The sequence below is a fragment of the Chelonoidis abingdonii genome, chromosome 11 (genome assembly GCF_003597395.2).
Source record: "Chelonoidis abingdonii isolate Lonesome George chromosome 11, CheloAbing_2.0, whole genome shotgun sequence".
NCBI classification, from domain to species: domain Eukaryota; kingdom Metazoa; phylum Chordata; order Testudines; family Testudinidae; genus Chelonoidis; species Chelonoidis abingdonii.
The window spans coordinates 30,278,293-30,294,937 of record NC_133779.1 but is presented as its reverse complement, the minus strand read 5'-3'; the positions used below and the strand labels follow the sequence as shown (position 1 = coordinate 30,294,937).

At 54.6% G+C, this 16,645-nt stretch overlaps 1 protein-coding gene across 1 annotated transcript; it reads right to left on the bottom strand.

Moving 5' to 3' along the window:
* Nucleotides 1-847: 847 nt before the first annotated feature.
* Nucleotides 848-15,301, bottom strand: CACTIN (cactin, spliceosome C complex subunit). The gene is made up of 11 exons (XM_075071354.1): nucleotides 15,214-15,301; nucleotides 14,908-15,076; nucleotides 13,713-14,325; nucleotides 12,960-13,055; nucleotides 12,220-12,365; nucleotides 11,956-12,118; nucleotides 11,623-11,737; nucleotides 10,293-10,485; nucleotides 9,608-9,730; nucleotides 1,996-2,261; nucleotides 848-1,435 (listed from the first exon to the last, which is right to left on the bottom strand). Exons 1-11 carry the CDS (start codon nucleotides 15,299-15,301, stop codon nucleotides 945-947), a joined length of 2,463 nt encoding a protein of 820 aa, XP_074927455.1. The 3' UTR covers nucleotides 848-944.
* Between the last annotated feature and the right edge of the window lie 1,344 nt (nucleotides 15,302-16,645).

Genomic DNA, 16,645 nt, shown 5'->3' with positions numbered 1-16,645 from the left:
GAGGTGACACTGGGGAGGGCACGGGGCTGGACTGATGGCAGTCAGACTCAGGGGCAGCAGCTGCTCAGATGGATCACCGGCCCCTGGAGAAGCAATGCCATGTGCCCACAGCCGAGGGCTGAGCTGGGAACCGAGCGCTGGAGCCTGGAAGCTCACAGCACTGGGCTGGCTGCTCACAATCCCCTCTCCATGAGACACCAGCTGATGCCCTTTAGCCCCGCTATGCTCTCACTGGCCTGCGAGGCTGGGAATTGCCCCAGTGTGAGGGGAAGGGGGCAGGTCAGGCACAGTGGTTTTACCTCATGCCACATCCCTCTGCTTGGGCACACAGTGCCACCCTCCCACTAGTGCACCTGTGGAGGGTGGGTACCCAGGAGAGGCTGGTGGTTATCTGGGATGGGCCCTTCCCCTCCTGCACCCCGGGATTCTAACTTCCCGCAGCAGGGACAGATGGGGAGAGCTCCCATGGGAACACAGCTCAAGGGAACAGATGGCTTTTCCAGGGAGTGACTGCTCCAACCAAGGACACAGCTAAGCACGAGTGCTGGCCACCCGCTAGCGGCTGCTTTGCAGACAGCAGGAGGCTAGCACTGCCTCTGGCCTCTCCTGGCCCCTTGCGGCCCAGACGTCAGGAGGGGCTCTTGCTCACAGAGAACCTAGGTTTATTTTGCTAGGTGAGTTGCAGCACACCCATCCCAGGATCCCCTACCACAGCCCATTAAAAACACGAGGAGAGCCCCCCCAGGACACAAAGCAATATACAAAGCGTGCGAGTGGGCCCGCCGGCAGGGAATGCCCCTGCAATACAGAGCAGCGGTGGAGCACGCAGAACCTGCACCCTCTGATGTGAGAGCTCTCGTCCATGGGTCCAGCAATGACGCAAAGGGCCCCTTCAAAAGGAGGCAGCCCAGAGTCAGCGGGTGGCGGGCAGCCGCCCGGCGCCCTCACCTGCGGTAACGGTACCGCTTGAAGTGGAACCAGAGCTGGAAGATGCCGTTGGCGAACTGGCAGCGGAAGCCGTGGCGGTGCGAGTACTCCCACTCCCGGTTGACGATCTTGAAGGCGATGTCCTCGTAGGGCGGGCCAGCGTGGAAGCGCAGGATGGCGAAGTCCTTGTTGTCCTGACAGGCCTCCAGGAAGTACTCGGGCGTGGAGCGCTTGTCGATCAGGTCGGGGTAGAAGATGTTGAACTTGTAGCCCTGGACGATCTTGGGCGGCGGGTTGTCAAAGTCGTAGTGTGTCTGGTTGTACTTGTTCCACTCGAAGCCCGTGTGGACCCGGTTGAAGAAGCGGGGCTTGCGGGGCCGGTACTTGTCAGCCCACAGGTAGGCCTTGCCTGTCAGGGGCATCTCCACACTGAACTGGGCCTCGTCGGCGCCCATGCCCTCCTTGGCCCTGCGGAAGAAAATGTCCTCGGCGCTCTCGCTAGCGTCGCCTGCAGAGGAAGGGGGAGGTTAGTGGGTGGGGCCTGCAGCACTACTGGGGTGGTGAGCCACCCCAGCAGGACCCAGCCTGGGAAGGGGACTTCAGGCCTGACTGTTCCACCCCAGGCAGCTGGGGGCTGCTCTGTGGCATGCTAAGGAGGGGACTCTTCCATTGGTTACAATGCCAGGGGCCAGGCCGGAGGCTGCTGAGAACAGGGGGTAGGGGGTGCAGAGGGCTCCGGCTCCATGGGTATGGGCTGGCTGCTTCATAGGAGGCAATAACCTGGGGGGGGTGATCCACTAACCTGGGGTTTGGGTGTCCCTGGTCTGCTCAGGCTCCTCCAGCCCCTCATCCCACACGCCCAGGGGCAGGCACAGACTCCCAGGGCTTTGCTGAGTCTGTCCCAAGCAAGGAGGCTGCCAGGCCTTCCCTGGGGAGCTGCTGTTCTCCTAGAGACCCAGGTCTTGCACCCAGTGGGGCAGGCCCTGCAATCTGGGCACAGGCAGCACCTCTCGGTGACACAGAGACCCTGAGGAGATGGACACACCCGGGCCAACCAGCAGCTGCTACCTGTGGCCTGGAGCTGTTGTCTCAAAAGCAGCAGTCGCTGGAGATCCTCCTCAGCCTCAAGCACGTGCGCGTCGCAGGGCAGCTCGTGGGAGTTCAGCAGCCTGGGGCTGTACCTCCCGGTGTCATAGTCGTCCAGGCTCTGTTGAATCAGGTCCTCCTCCATCAGCACCGCTTCCCCCTCCCCTTCCCCCTCCGCCTTGGCCTCCGAGGGGGCTCCCTCCATGGAGGGGCCCGGCTGCGCTGGAGTGCTCTCCTCCGGGTCCGGCCTGCAAGGCAGAGGGGAGAGAGGTTACAGCGCTGGGGGCCGGGTCACGCAAGGCAGGCTCAGGCAGTGAGGAGTCTGTGCTCCCACCAGGCACTGCCCTCTGTGGCCGAGTGCGAGGGGCCGGGCTGCCCCATGTGTCACAATGCCTCTTCTGCAGGACACCTCTCCCCTGTGCCGGCCTGGCGCCGTCGAGCTGCTGCAGTCTCCACAGGCCAAACACAGTGGTCTGCTGCTGCTCCAGGGCAACCATCCCGGCACCCTTCCTCCCAGGAGAGGAACCTCTGGCAGGCAGGGGAACAGAGACACCCCCCAAACGCTACACTCAGAATGAGGCCTTCTGCTGCCCAGGGCTGGTGCAAGGGGATGATCCATGCCCCAGAAGAGAAGAATCCACCCTGCAGCGCTCGCGACAAGGTACTGACGCTGGTCTCTGGAAGCATGGGGGCACCTTGCTGGATCCATTGTCTGGGGGTTGATGGGGGAAATATTTGCCTAAAACGGCAGGAACCCAACTGGAGGGGACCCCCTCAGGTGCCGTTAGCCTCTTTGATTGAGGCTGAGCAGCCGGGAAGGAGGAGAGGTGTGATCCACCCCCAGGAGCAATTCCCAGCCCCCACCCCATGGCTGCTGCCACTGGGTGGGTGCACAGGAGTCGGTATGGAGTCGTGCTGGCACAGTGAATGGCACTGACGGTGGGGAAGGGAAAGATACTGGAGGTTCTATGGCAGCGGTTCTCAACCAGGGGTGCACAGCCCTCTGGGTGTCCACGAGCCCTTTCAAGGGGGCCATGGGGCCCCGCAGCTGAAACCCCGATCCCCAGTGCCCCCTGCGGGGCTGAAGCCCCGATCCCCTCCGGCACAGTGGCACAAACAACTCCTAGCAGAAGAATGTCCTAGTGAGGCTGTACTGAGCATGCTCACTCAAATTGAGCCGGCTCAGTAGTTAGCTGCTGTTGGTGGGGAGATGGACCGCTACCGGTGCATGGAGCAGGCAGCGTTCCTTTCCCCCCTGCTGGTGCCCTGCCCCGGGGTTGAAGCTGCTCCTCAGCTTCCAGCCCCCTTTGCTCCCACAGAGGCAGCTGGTAAAACCCGCCTGGGTGGGGAGACCCGGTTCTGTGGCTCCAGACCCCTCTGGGAACAGGGAGTCCTCCCAGCACGCAGCTCCTAATACCCCTCTCCCTGGGCCCTGGAGTTTTTATAGCAGATCGAGGTAGGCCTCAGCGAGAAAAAGGTTGACAACACCTTGTGACGTTATTGATATAAACTGGCACCAAATCCTATGTAAAGGGGTCATATAAGGTGTCTAAGACCAGGTTTCAGGTTACTGGTTATGATTATGCTGTCTGTATGTCTGTATCATTTTTGTAGTTGAAGTTATGAATATTGGCTGTGTGCTGTCTGTATTTCAAACTTGTGCTGTGTTACTGGGAAAGATCCCAGACAAGTTGGTGTCAGCTCTGCTTAGCCTGCTTGATGGCCATAGTCTACACATGACTGCCATCAAGAGAAGGCAAGTTACACCTTGTGACTCAGCAGGGTGTGCAGAAACGGCCATGTGATGCAATCAATTTTGCTGGCTTTCCACAGTAAGAACAAAGAAGTGTCTTACAACCTGGAAAAGCTATAAAAGGCAGAGCCTCTCGTCCCTTTTGCCTTCAGATTCCTGCTTCTTACCTCTGGAGGGACGTATTGCTACACACTGAAGCTCTGCACAAGGACTGAATGACCCATCCCAGCAGGGGATGTATTCCAGAGAGTTGATTTGACCTGCAGTTTATCCTCACTCACTGCACACCTCAACTAAGACTTGGCCATCATGTACGTAGATTGATTCCATTTAAGCATTCTAGCTCTCATCTCTATCTTTTTTCTTTTATGAATAAACTTAGATTTTAGATTCTAAAAGATTGGCAATGGCGTGATTTGTGGTAAATTGATGTGTATCCGGCGTTCCGGAAGCCCGGCCGTAAACTTCGAAAAATATGCCCCTGCTGACCATTTGCAGCAAAGGCTACGAGGGTTTTACACTGACGCCTGATCGATCGGGGCGCTAGCGCTGGGACCCTGTAACAAACGTTACTTAGGGCCTGTGGGGTGGCCGTCGCTATGCACGACTTCATAACGTTGATGGTCTCGACACTATCCGGTAGTCCAGGGACATCCACGACACCATCCGGCTCACCGCCGTACTGGAGTGAGCCGATGTGGTTCCACGCACCCCACGGGGGGGAGGGGAACCCTTCAACCCTTACTAAACTAATCTGATTTCCTGAACCCACTGATTGGAGTTCCACACTCGTGAGGGGTCACCCTGTCCCCCTTACCCGGCCCATGCTTGCTCTAATCATACTAGCTGTGTACCTTTAGATGAGGCGGCTCCCTCACTGCTCTCCCTACTATACTTGACCCCACCGACCGTACATCCGCGATTGGGACATTAAGAACTGTAATGTACTATATGCTAACCATACCAAATTACCAGCATCCCCCCATACTCTGTAGTTGCCCCCATGAACTAATGACTGACATGCCAACTCTGTGTATCATCCTTGATATTAATATTCTCTAAGTAAGCATATTGACCTGGGCTGGGGCTGTGGTCCTTGGGATGAGAGAGACGCTTTTTCTTTTACTGGGTGATTGGTTTTTCATAACCACTTCACCCCGCAGGACGGGTGGACTGGTGGTCGATACTGGAGCTGGAGTGTCTAAGGAAATTGCTTGTGTGACTTGTGGCTTAGCCAGCAGTTGGGTGAACTGAAGTTCATTTTGTGTGGCTGTGGTTGGTTTGCCTGAGGTGGAAACACCCAGCCTAGGGCTGTGATGCCACTGTCTTGCGCAATTGGGTCTGATTTGGCACTCTCAGTTGGGTCGCCAGAACCACCTGTCACAGTGCATAGTCGTGTAGGATCCACACCCAAGATCATTAGTCTTGGGGTCAAACCCAGCCACATAACAAATTTGAAGTTTGGAACTAGAGTTTGGTTGGTAAAGATCGTGACCATAGCCAAAAGCATCACGCAAAAGCAATGAAACTGCAGAGCCTCATGGACAGCCTGCAGTTTTGAAATATGAGCAAAACTGCAGAAATTCAAATGAAGGAAAAGCGAGCCTTGCCCAGCTGGAGAAAGAAGCTGCTGAAAGAAAAAGTGCTGCTGAAGAGAGAAAGAAGAATACTGGCTGCTGAGGAGAAACTCGACAGATGCAACAAGAATAGCTTAGACTTTGGCTCCAGTCAAAGACAGCAAGAGGCAAAAGCAGCAGAGAACTGTATCCTCTTCATACATCGAGTTTATATATGTGTGATATGTTGTATTTACTGCTGGCGTTTTGTGTGGTACAGTTTTGCTATGGCCAGGGAGAGTGGGAGTCTAACTGGTGGAAAGTAATATCGTCTTGATCTGCATAAGAAAGCAGATGTGTCTCGTGAATAAACAGCATTGTCTGAAGTTGTCTAATGTTCTGCTGGGAAGAATGGCCCTCGGTACCTAAGGTTGCTACCCAGTTAAGTGTGATCTCTAGCAAATCCAGAGACAGGACAATTCTGGTACTTGTAAGTTCTGCCAGTTGCTAACGTGTGGCTGGAAAAGGGTGTAGCAGCTCTGTCTGAGCAGGGTGATACCCTAGCCAGGGCACAAGGAAAGCAGAAAGGTAATTTAATGGTGTTACCTACTGACAGTTTAACAACTTGTAAAAAGGAGAAAAAGATTCCTAAACTTGTGGGTGTTGAGCCTGACAATGTGCAGGTTGCCAGTGACTATGAGGAAAGTTGCAGAGGAAAGGAGAGTACCTCTAAACTTTTATCTAGTAAGTCTATGAGTTTGCCTGAAAAGAAATTGTGTAGGAATCTGCCTGATGGGCCAGAAGTGATTCTGGATGTAAGAAAGACCCAGAAAGAGTGTGTTGTGGCTCAGGGAAGTGTTCCTTTAGAGCAAGCCCTAGGTGAAGCAGGGAAGGGCAGAATTTCTGAGAAGGGTGAACTGCTGCTTAGAGAATCTCATAGGGAAAGAAATCCTCATGGTAATCTGTGCAAGCAGTTTGCTGCAACGAAAGGGTGTAAAAGTGACTTAATCAAGGAAATTTCAGTTCCTAACAGGCAGAAATTTTCTATTGTGAATGGATCCACTAACTTTCCTTCTGAAAAATCCAGTGGGGGTAGCTTTGAGAAGGTCTCAGATAAAGTAGAAGCTGTTACGAAAGTTAAGCAGCCCTATAACCCCATGGCTGTGTGTGGCCAGCTTGTTGGGAAAACAATGATGTTGGGACAGGAATGTCTCCATACTGATTCTGTAAGTGAGCAGTCTGTGCTTCAGGATCGAAGAACAGATTTGGTTGCTGGTGGTTCAGAGCTAAATGGTTTTATAGCTAAATGCTTGAGGATGCAGGGAAGAGCAAGCAGACTATCACTCTCCAACTATTTAAATTTGTGTGGTGTCTCTGTAAAGCAGAGTCCAGCCTTGGAATGGGCAGCAGCTGAAAATCTAAAAGCTAGTGTCTGTGTTGATGCAAATTACCTGGCTGGCAGGGAGAAGAAAGACTTGCTAACAGCTGTTAGCAAAGAGAGCCCACCCCATCAGCCAGTGAATTTGGTTAAGCAAGAGGAATCAGGGTTTGATCCTGCAGAACAAGGAGAAAAGAAAAAACTAAATTTTGCAAAGGGAAGCTAAAGGTTAACCCTAAAATGTCAAAACCCCACTGGTATTGAGCCAAAGGTCTGGCATAACAAACAGGATTGTAGATGGACACTTGCAATGAATTTGTTGTTGTTGCTAATGGTGATTTTTGTAACTAATGTGTTGCTGTTACCAAGAATTGTAAGAATGTACAACGTGCCCAGTCCTATGGAAAGTCCCTTGAAGGTGTTGAAAGCAGCACATGAGATCACACTTTGTGTTAAAAGGCCTTGTTATACTAACGTTTCACAGTTAATGCCTGTAAACAGTATTGAAACTTTTCACAGGGGAAAAGACGTTCCTGACCTAATGTGCACTAGGAAAGGGGAAACTGAGGCACACTACCATATTGATTGCATGGCTGAATGCCATGATTCCTACACTGTGAACAACATTAATATCTATGTTGATTTGATGTTAATTGGGTCCCAAACATTTGCCAGAGCTGGTACAGATAAAATAGCTAGTTTCTTTAGCTCTTGGCAATATCACATGAGATATACAGGAATCCTGCTGCAAGAGCAGATCCAATCCACTGTTGTTCAAACTAAGTTTTACCTTGAGTTTGTAAAAAGATTCAATCATGTTATTGAACATGACTTTGATAAACCATTTCTGTTATACACTGGTACGGCCTCTAACCCAGCACTGGCTGTAGTGAGACAGACCCAGGGATGGGGGGCTCTTGGGATGCAGTCAGTGATGTCTGTGTCATCCCTTCCTGCATCAATTTTGCATTGGGGGTGTGACGTTATTGATATAAACTGGGACCATATAGAACATCGGTTGCAACCAAGGTTCTGTAGTGGCACCAAATCCTATTTAAAGGGGGTATAGAAACTTGTGGGTGGGGGGGGGCCAAGAAGTTTAGTCCATACCATGCCCACCAGCCCTCAACTAGAACTTTGCCCATCACCTGTATTTGTAATTGATCTCATTAACCAATTTCAGCTCTCATCTCTTTTCCTTTATGAATAAGACCTTTTAGATTTAGATTCTAAAGGGATTGGCACAGCGTGATTTTGTGGGTTAAGATTCTGATGTGTATATGTCGCCATTACCGCGGCCTGCTTGCCTCCTAACCCATGATAATGTGTAACCCATAGATGAGACGATGATACCCTGCACTGCTCCCCTACTATAACTGACCTCCACCCACCGTATCACTCCCGCATTGGGGACATTACAACTGTAATGTACTATACTGCTAACCAATAACCAAAACCAGCGTCCCCCCGATACTCTGTATGTTGTCCCCAATGACTAATGACTGACATGCCAAAACTCTGTGTATCATCCTTATATTAAATATTCTCTAATAAAATATTGAAATGACGTTGGTTGGGATTGGTCCTTTGGGATCGAGAGAACTTTTCTTTTACTGGGGTGTGTTTTAATAACCCATGTGCACCGCCAGGACAGGTGGCGCTGGTGTGGGTGGCTGGTGGTGATACTGGGAGACTGGAGTGTCTAAGGAAATTGCTTGTGTGACTTGTGGTTAGCCAGTGGGGTGAAACTGAAGTCATTTTGTGTGGCTGGTTTGGTTTGCCTTAGAGGTGGAAAAACCCCAGCCTAGGGCTGTGACTGCCCTGTTTGAGCAATTGGTCCTGATTTGGGACTCTCAGTTGGGTCCCGCCAGCACCACATCATCACACACCTGTTCTGCGGGGCAGAGCTCTATTCCTGGCTCTAGAAGAGGGGTGCTCTCGGGGGAGAGCTGGGGCTGCAGGGAGCTGTGAACCCTGTCTGTCCAAAGGTGACATGGCTACCAGTCTAGCAATGGGTTCTCCTGCCAGCATTGCCAGAACTGGATGGGTGCAACCTCTCACCGGTACCAACAGACCAACCATTGCCGTCTCCTGCAGCAGGAAGCCTTGGGTGGTAGGGAGGGAAGTGCTCAGAAACCGCAGTGTTCAGCGGAGCAGGGCACAAAATCACCATGTCCAAGCTCCTCACCAGTGCCCTTCCCCTAGCTCAAGAGTATTTTGTGGGGCGGGTCAGTCTCTCCCCGCTCCTGATGTGCCAACTGTGACACTCCCTGCTGGGATTGCAGCAGCCTGGCAAACCTCTGTAAAACCAGCCAGGTAACCACGTATCACCTGGGAGCCAGCCCATCACTCCTGACACTAGATCTGACTGATGGCCGCCCAGAGATGGAGGGGTCACATGAAACCTGCTCACACCTACGCTTCCCATCTGTGCGCACAACAGTGCTCGAAGCCAGCCGACCGTCCTGCTGCTTGGGAGCTGGATCTCGGGAACGTCTCAATCCGATGAACTCTCCCCAGCCCGACAGTCAACCCAACCGAACTTCACAGGTGGCTTTTATAGAGGTTTGGGAATCCAACTGTTACTAAAAACCTCATCGCAAACCTTGCCCATGGGACATGCCAACAACCCTCTGCCCTTCATCCACAGATTTCAAGGTGCTTTACGAAGGAGGCTTCACTTGGTTAGCATTGCTGTGTAGATAGGGAAGCCGAGGAGAGCAAGGGGAAGTGACTTCGGCAAAGTCACAGCAAGGCAGCATCAAAACCTGGAACTGAACCCTGGAGTCCTGTGCTCTACCTGCTGGGCCGTGCTGTTCAGCCGCTGGCTCATTGACTTGGGGGATGCTCCGCAGAGGGAGCGCTCTCAGGGGCTGCTCAGCTTCTGGCACCAGAAGGAAATCGTACCTGTCGCTGGGAGAAGACGGCTCCTTCCTCAGGATGGGGAAAAGCGGCTCGCTCTCCACTCCCTGCTCCTGCTTCAGCTTGTACAGCTTCTGGCGCAGCACGTCCTGGTGCCGCTCCCGAAGCCTGCAATAAAGAGACAAGAGCAAAGGTGAGGCCCCCAGCACAGCCTTCCCCGAGCTCCCTGGGCTGGGACCCCTTTGGCATCCACTCACTATGCTTCACCCATGCAACACCAGAGCGAGGTGTGAAACACGGACTCAGCACCCAGGATCCTACCCCGAAGGTTACAGCAATGCTCCCAGACGGGCCACGATGGGCGCACAGCTCACTCCTGCAATCTGATGGCTCAGGGTCAGACAGCTTGAGCCTCAGTCATCATGAGAGGTGATGAAAGAGGAGCGGACCGAGTACTAGCCTTAGTCCAGTGCAGCGTCTGAACCTGTCACCCAGGCTAAAGGAGACATGGGGCACTCTCCTTCCCCTCAGCCCAGGAAGGGAAGCAATCCATAACCAGCTGCGGGAGGGGGCTTTTTAGCCCATGTCTGGCTTGGCATGTTGGCACAGCTCCCACCCCCGTGCTCTGTAACACAATTCCCCAATACCACCCACTGCAGGCGGGTGCTTGACACCCCACCTTGAGTGTGCAGCCCTGACCCAAATGGAATATGCTCCCTCTCCCGCTCACCTGGCCCGGGCCATATATGCTTTAAGCTGCTGCAGCAGACTTTCCCAGTAACCGATGTCCAGGTTGGGCCCCCCTGCTTGGATCTTGCTCTCGATCCCTTGGAAGATCACTTGCAGCTGGTTGTATGTCTTCCCCTTGAACACGGACTGCACGTCTGAGCTGACAGAGGCATTGACTCCTTCTCGGCGCTCTCCTGTTGTGCGGACAGATGAGGGTTAACGCGTGTGAAGGTTCCTGAGCCACAATGCAGAGTCTAGGCCTGCACTGGGCCACCCTTCCAGGATCGGACCACTCCATCAATGCACCCTCACTGCCTGGTGCACGAACCCCACTGAACCCCTGCTGGATTCCCCTTGCCCAGATGTCAGGTGTTACTCGGCTAATTCCAGCACCTTCCGTCCAGCCAGAGCCCACGAGGTACAGCCTGAAGGCCATTTGAACGGGGTCATTTGGCAGTGCCCAATGCTGCCAAGCACAGAGTGCCCTCGACTCCCTTTGATGAGCATTGAGTGCCAAGCACCATTCAGGATGGGGGCCTGGGCCACACCCAGGCCTTTAGCAGGCTCTTGGCTGAGAGCCCCTAACCCAGGAGCTTGGGCTCAGGTGACAGGATCGTGCTCTCAGCATGTGACGCTAATGCTCAGTGCCCTGGTGGTTCTGCAGCAACCTCCGGGCCCCATCTCTTCGCAGGCAGGATGGGGCCTCAGTGCCACTGAGCGCCAACAGGAAGAGCAATAACAGAACATGGCACCCCCTGGCAGTAGCCACAGAAATCGCAACTGCAGGAGAGCAAAGCCCTTTGATATAGGCCAGGGAAGTGAGACTGGGGAGCTGCAATCACTGAGACTCCGGATTTTACCAGCCAGAGCTGACAACACCACTGGCCGACAAACCACTGCACATGTAACTGAGTTCTCTGTACAAAGACAGGGGAATTCACCCGGCTTGGTTACAGCCTCCAGGCTCAGCCAGCACCTGCAATCCGGGACAGCCGAGGGCTCTTGACTAGAGCCAGGCAACCGAGTCCCAGGGCCAGGAATCGCCCCCACTCCAGAACCACGGTTCCACATAGCTCTGGATTATTTTACAGCACCCTCGAGCCTGCTTGGCACTACACAGACAGTGCAGAGCTCACAGCAGGGGGGTCACCGCCTCAGTGACAACAGCTCGGAGAGGAGAAGCAATTTGACAAAGGCCAGAGAGTGAGATGGGGCAGAGCAGAACACAGGCCTCTGCTCTAACTACTAGACCATGCTCCCCTCTATCATCTGCACTGCTGTGCATAAAAAGCAATGCAGGTGCTGACAGCCAGCATTCCCCTCCCCCTTACCTGGGCCTTTCCCAGAAGCCTCTAGTTTACGGAGTTTGGCTATCTCGTCCTCAGTGATAATGGTCATATCCCTCCAGAAATCCACGTTCTTGCCCTGCTCCAGTTCCATGTAAACCTGAAACACAGAGCCATGTAAAGTCAGAGGCGAGCCTGGCTGGGCGCTGCTGTTTGAATCAGGCCAGCTGCAGGTGAGCACTGGAGGGAGGGCTGATGAGCACCAGAGGTGGAGCACAGGGACAGTGTGCAAAGGACAGCAAGGAAGCTCAGACAGCATCTAACCTCCCCAACTACAAGAATGGAGGCCTGGAAGCAGCAGCACTCGGGGAGAGGTACCTGGATATCCTCCAGCAGATCCTCCATGTCGGAGACTGTCAGGCCATTCAGGAATGTGTAAGGCTCGTGCATTTCCACTGCCAGGTCATCATCCTCTGCACTGATGTACTTGGCCAGCAAGTCGATGGGTTTGGCTCGGCCATCCCGGATCCGGATTTTTGATCTGCAGGGAACAAGAGAACACACTGAGCTCCAGCTACCAGGTCTCGGACCTTGCCTGCCCCCAGCACACAGGCCTGAGACAAGTCACTGCTGCCCACCTACCGCAGCTTGGCCTGGTGGAGGTGGAAGTTGTCCTCTTGCTCCTCCCAGGTTTTGAAGTGCTCCGCCTCCTTCTCTCGCTGCAGCATCTCCAGCTCCTGCTCGCGCATCGCCTTTTCTCGCTCCCGTTCCAAGCGCAGCTGCTTCACCTGTCTCACAGGGAGGGAAGACTGTTGCAGTGCACAGCCTGGGGCACCATCTATTCCCCAAAGGCTCAGCCAGTCCCAGCATGTGAACTCATGGATGCTAGCTTCAAATCCAACCCAGCACAAAATTGCCCCATTTCCCACGATGGGCCCTGCCCTTACAGGGAGTGGGAGGGCACCAAGCAAGAGGAGACACATGAGAACCAATGCTGGCATAGACAAGAAGAGAGCTGAAACTCACTAGATACCGGCAGCACAGACCCCTGACTGGACCCATGCTCAGGGCTGGGGGGTACTGAGATCTCTGTTGGTTTAATAGCGTGTCGTTAAAGAGACCAGGGACCAGATCATTCTGAGGATTCAGTATTGAGAACAGGGCACCACCTCTGTGCAGAGACAAGAACCTGGACCACCACATCACCGTCACCACACATGCCACTCTCCTTGCCCAAAGATGGGAGCATTAGACTTGGCAGAGGCTGAGGAATGGGGGATAAGACAACCACCAGTAACCAAGTGACTTATATTGGGGCCAGTGTCCTCGTCTGCATTAGCTCCGCTAGAGGTCACAGGCAGAGAAGGGCTACTGGCTCTCACCTTCTGCAGCTCCAGGCGGTTGTCCTCCTGGATTCGTTTGTTTCTTTCCTTCAGTTCTTTCTCCTCCAGGTGGCCGATCCCTTTCTTCTCCAAGGCCTATAATCAATCATGCATGAAGAGTAAGCAGGCCCCAACAAGCCTCTCAGTTGCCATTTGTGACGTGGCAGGAAGTTCCCAAGACAAGCCCTCTACAGGGTGCTAAGTACATACCATCCACACACTCCACTTCGCTGCAGATGATGCTGTGGGACTAGAACTCAGCCAGTGGCCCCAGGAATTTAGCTGTGACAGCCTCAATGTGGATACACAAGGAGCCACCATCTCATTTAAATGACCATTAAGCTCTACGTAATTCATAGGTTTTCAATGGCAGGCCGAATAAAACTGCACTAGATCTTTAAGATAATTGCTCGAAACAAGTGGGTGCCTCTCCAGTGTGTCCTCAGTGCAGGTTTCACCCTCACTTTTGCTTTGCTGTTCCTAGCATTTTCAAATTCCTCCCCCAACTCATCCCAGGCAAATGTGTCCCTCCCTGCGCCTCATCATCCCTGACCCCGCACCATCACCCCTTGGCCCTCAGCACAGCAGCTCAGCTGGTATGTGCAAAGCTGAACTGACTGAGGTTCCCAAGGGAAAGCTCTACCAGGGGGAGCAGCACAGCCCTGATATCTCATGACACAGGAAGCTTGGGGGAAGGAAAAGCCCATTTATCCTCCTCATCTCACTGCCCACTGAGGTAGAGAGAGGCCTCACCTTGCTCCAGATGAAGGTGCCTAGCAGGTTGTTGTCCCCAAAGGGGTTATCGGTGTTGGTGTAGCCCATGTATTCCTCCCCCCAGCCCATCTTCTCACGCTTTTTTCTCTCTTTGGCTTCCTTCTTCGCCAACCGCCTAGCCCTTTTCTCCTCTGGTGTCTCCAATGCCTTCATCATCTCAGCCTGCTTCTTCTTCTCCTCTTTCAGTCTGAGTCGCTCCTGAAGGCTCAGCTGCTGCCCCAGCTCCTCCCTTGAGCTCTGGGAACGTGAAGGAGAGGGAGATGTGACGGAAGACACAGAAGACCTGGAACTGGATCGCTTTCTTCTTTGCTCTCTGCTGCGGCCTCTTTTCCTCTCTCTCTCTGCCTCAGAGTCTGAGCTAAAGGAGCGATCCCGTGACCTAGCGCGGCGTTTCTTCTTGCTTTTCTGGTGCCGGTCCCTGCTTTTGCTTTTCTTCTTTCTCCATCTCTTTCTCTCGTCCGAGTCAGATCTAGAAGAAAACAGCACCGCCCTGGTGATAGCTACAGCCTCAGAGAGAGACTGCAGAGCAGCACAGGGCTGACGTGGCACCCTGCCCGGCCAGCTGTCCAGACGTTCATCCACCCTCACAACCCTGAGATGGGGAAGCGCTGGCCACGTTCCCCGCCAGAGGAACTACGGACATTCAGGGGGTCACCCAAAGCCCCGCGCCGAGCTAGCGGCAGAGCTCCTGGATCCCCGGACTTGCCGCCCTCTCGGTCAGGCGCCTCTCCCGCTGGCAGCGCGCACCCGGGACGCGTTCGGGGTGAACCAGCGCCCGCGGGACGCGGTGCGCGCGAGGCCCGCGTAACGCTGCCGCCGGCGGACAAAGGCGCTTTACGCGCTGTGGTTGTTCCCCTCCCCGCGCGGGAACACAGCTGAACCGCCGCCGCCCCGCCGCGCACCCTAGGGACCTCGCCCAGCTCGGCCTGTCCTCGCTCCCCCAAGGCGCGCGAGCCTTGGCCCCTCACCATCGAGCCCAGCTGCCCGCGCCGCACACCGCGTCTCTGCCCGGTATGCCAGTGGACCCACAGAGCGGACCCGCCCGCGTCCTGCGGCTCCGCTCAGGCCCAGCGGGCTGCGCGAGACGGAAAACCCCGGGCTTTGCGCGGCCGGAATCGGCGGTCGGCCGCTATCGGCCGCGCCCAGCTTCCGGAAGCCCAGTGGGCTCCTTCACCCTGCGGCGCTTCCCTGGCGCTCCGGCGTGCTCTGACTTGGAAAGGCTTTCCCAGCGGCCCTGGCCGCCCGCTCCTCCGATGCACTGCCACCCGCGCCTTGCTCTGCCAGAGCGCGCCAGTGCGATGGCCGGCTCTCCGCCACCTGCTGCTCAGGCTCGCCTACAGCACCTGCTCGACAGTTTAGGAGCGGGGCCAGGCAGCGATGAAAGCCCGGGCGGAAGCCACCTAGTGCGTACGGACGTATGGGGGGGGGCCCGCCTCTAAGAGGCAGAACCAGAACGCCCGGGAGGAGTCAGGCTCCCTACGCTGGGACGTGCCCGCTGCCGATTCCCGCAGCAGGGAGCAGACGGCGTCCTCTGCCTCCCTGGCGGCTCCCCATGCGGGCTCTGCCATCCCCGATATGCGATCGGATGCATCAGCCTGTAAGCGCTCTGCCCCGCCCCCTGAGTATGCAGGCAATATGCGGCGCCAAGCTGTGTAGACAGCGCTCTGCCGCCCCCCCGCCTCCTCCTGTGAGTGACGCAATAACAACAACAGCAATCGTGCCCAGCCCTGATGTAGACAGCGCTCTGCGCCCCCCCCTATATTGTCCGAAAGAAGTGACGCGGCTAGCAATGCGCGGCCCACCCCTGGTGTAGACAGCGCTCTGCCGCCCCCCCCCCGAGTGACGCAGCAATGCGGGCCCAGCCCCTGATGTAGACAGCGCTCTGCCGTGGGGTGGGCAGCTCCCACAGGACACAGCTGCCCCTCTGCTCTGGGGAGCGGGCGAACCTCTGCCCGTGGAAGCTGCTCTTCTGCCAGCATAGGTGACATCTTCACTGAGCGCTACAGAGGTGCAGCTGCTCCCGTAGACAAACCCTGGGGAGGGGACAACGCGTAGGGTATTTCTACTTAGTTGCCATGGTTGATCCTTGTTTTTAAACACCCCTGCCATGCAGAAGTCTTGAGGTTAAACTATCCACATCTTATTTGCCACACCTAAGTTTCCCCTTCTCGGGCCAGAGAGTATGGCAGCTTCTTGCTGCAACGTGTCTTGTAAACAGGTCACCACACCCTGCCCTTCCCCCTTGCCATTACATACAGAGCTTCCACAATTTAGCCTCACCCCACCTGACCTGTCATAAGAACATCAGACGGCAATAGTGGGTCAGACCAAAGGTCCATCTAGCCCAGTATCCTGTCTCCTGACAGGGGCCACTGCCAGGTGCCCAGAGGGAATAAACAGAACAGGGAATCATCAAGTGATCCATCCTCTGTTGCTCATTCCCAGCTTCTGGTGAACAGAGGCTAAGGACACCGTCGCTGCCCATCCTGGCTAGTAGCCATTCATGGACCTGTCCTCCGTGAATTTATCTAGTTCTTTTTTGAACCCTGTTATAGTCTTCGCCTTCACAACATCCTCTGGCAAAGAGTTCCACAGGTTGGCTGTGTGTTGTGTGAAGAAATACTTCCTTTTGTTTGTTTTAAATCTGCTGCCTATTAATTTCATTTGGTGGCCCCTAGTTCTTGTGTTGTGAGGAGTAAATAACATGTCCTTATTTACTTTCTCCACATCGGTCATGATTTTATAGATTTCTATCATTTCCCCCTTAGTTGCCTCTTTTCCAAGCTGAAAAGTCCCAGTCTTATTAATCTCTCCCCACATGGAAGCTGTTCTATACCCCTAATAATTTTTGTTGCCCTTTTCTGAACCTTTTATCAATTCCAATTTATCTTTTTTGAGAGGGGACGACCACA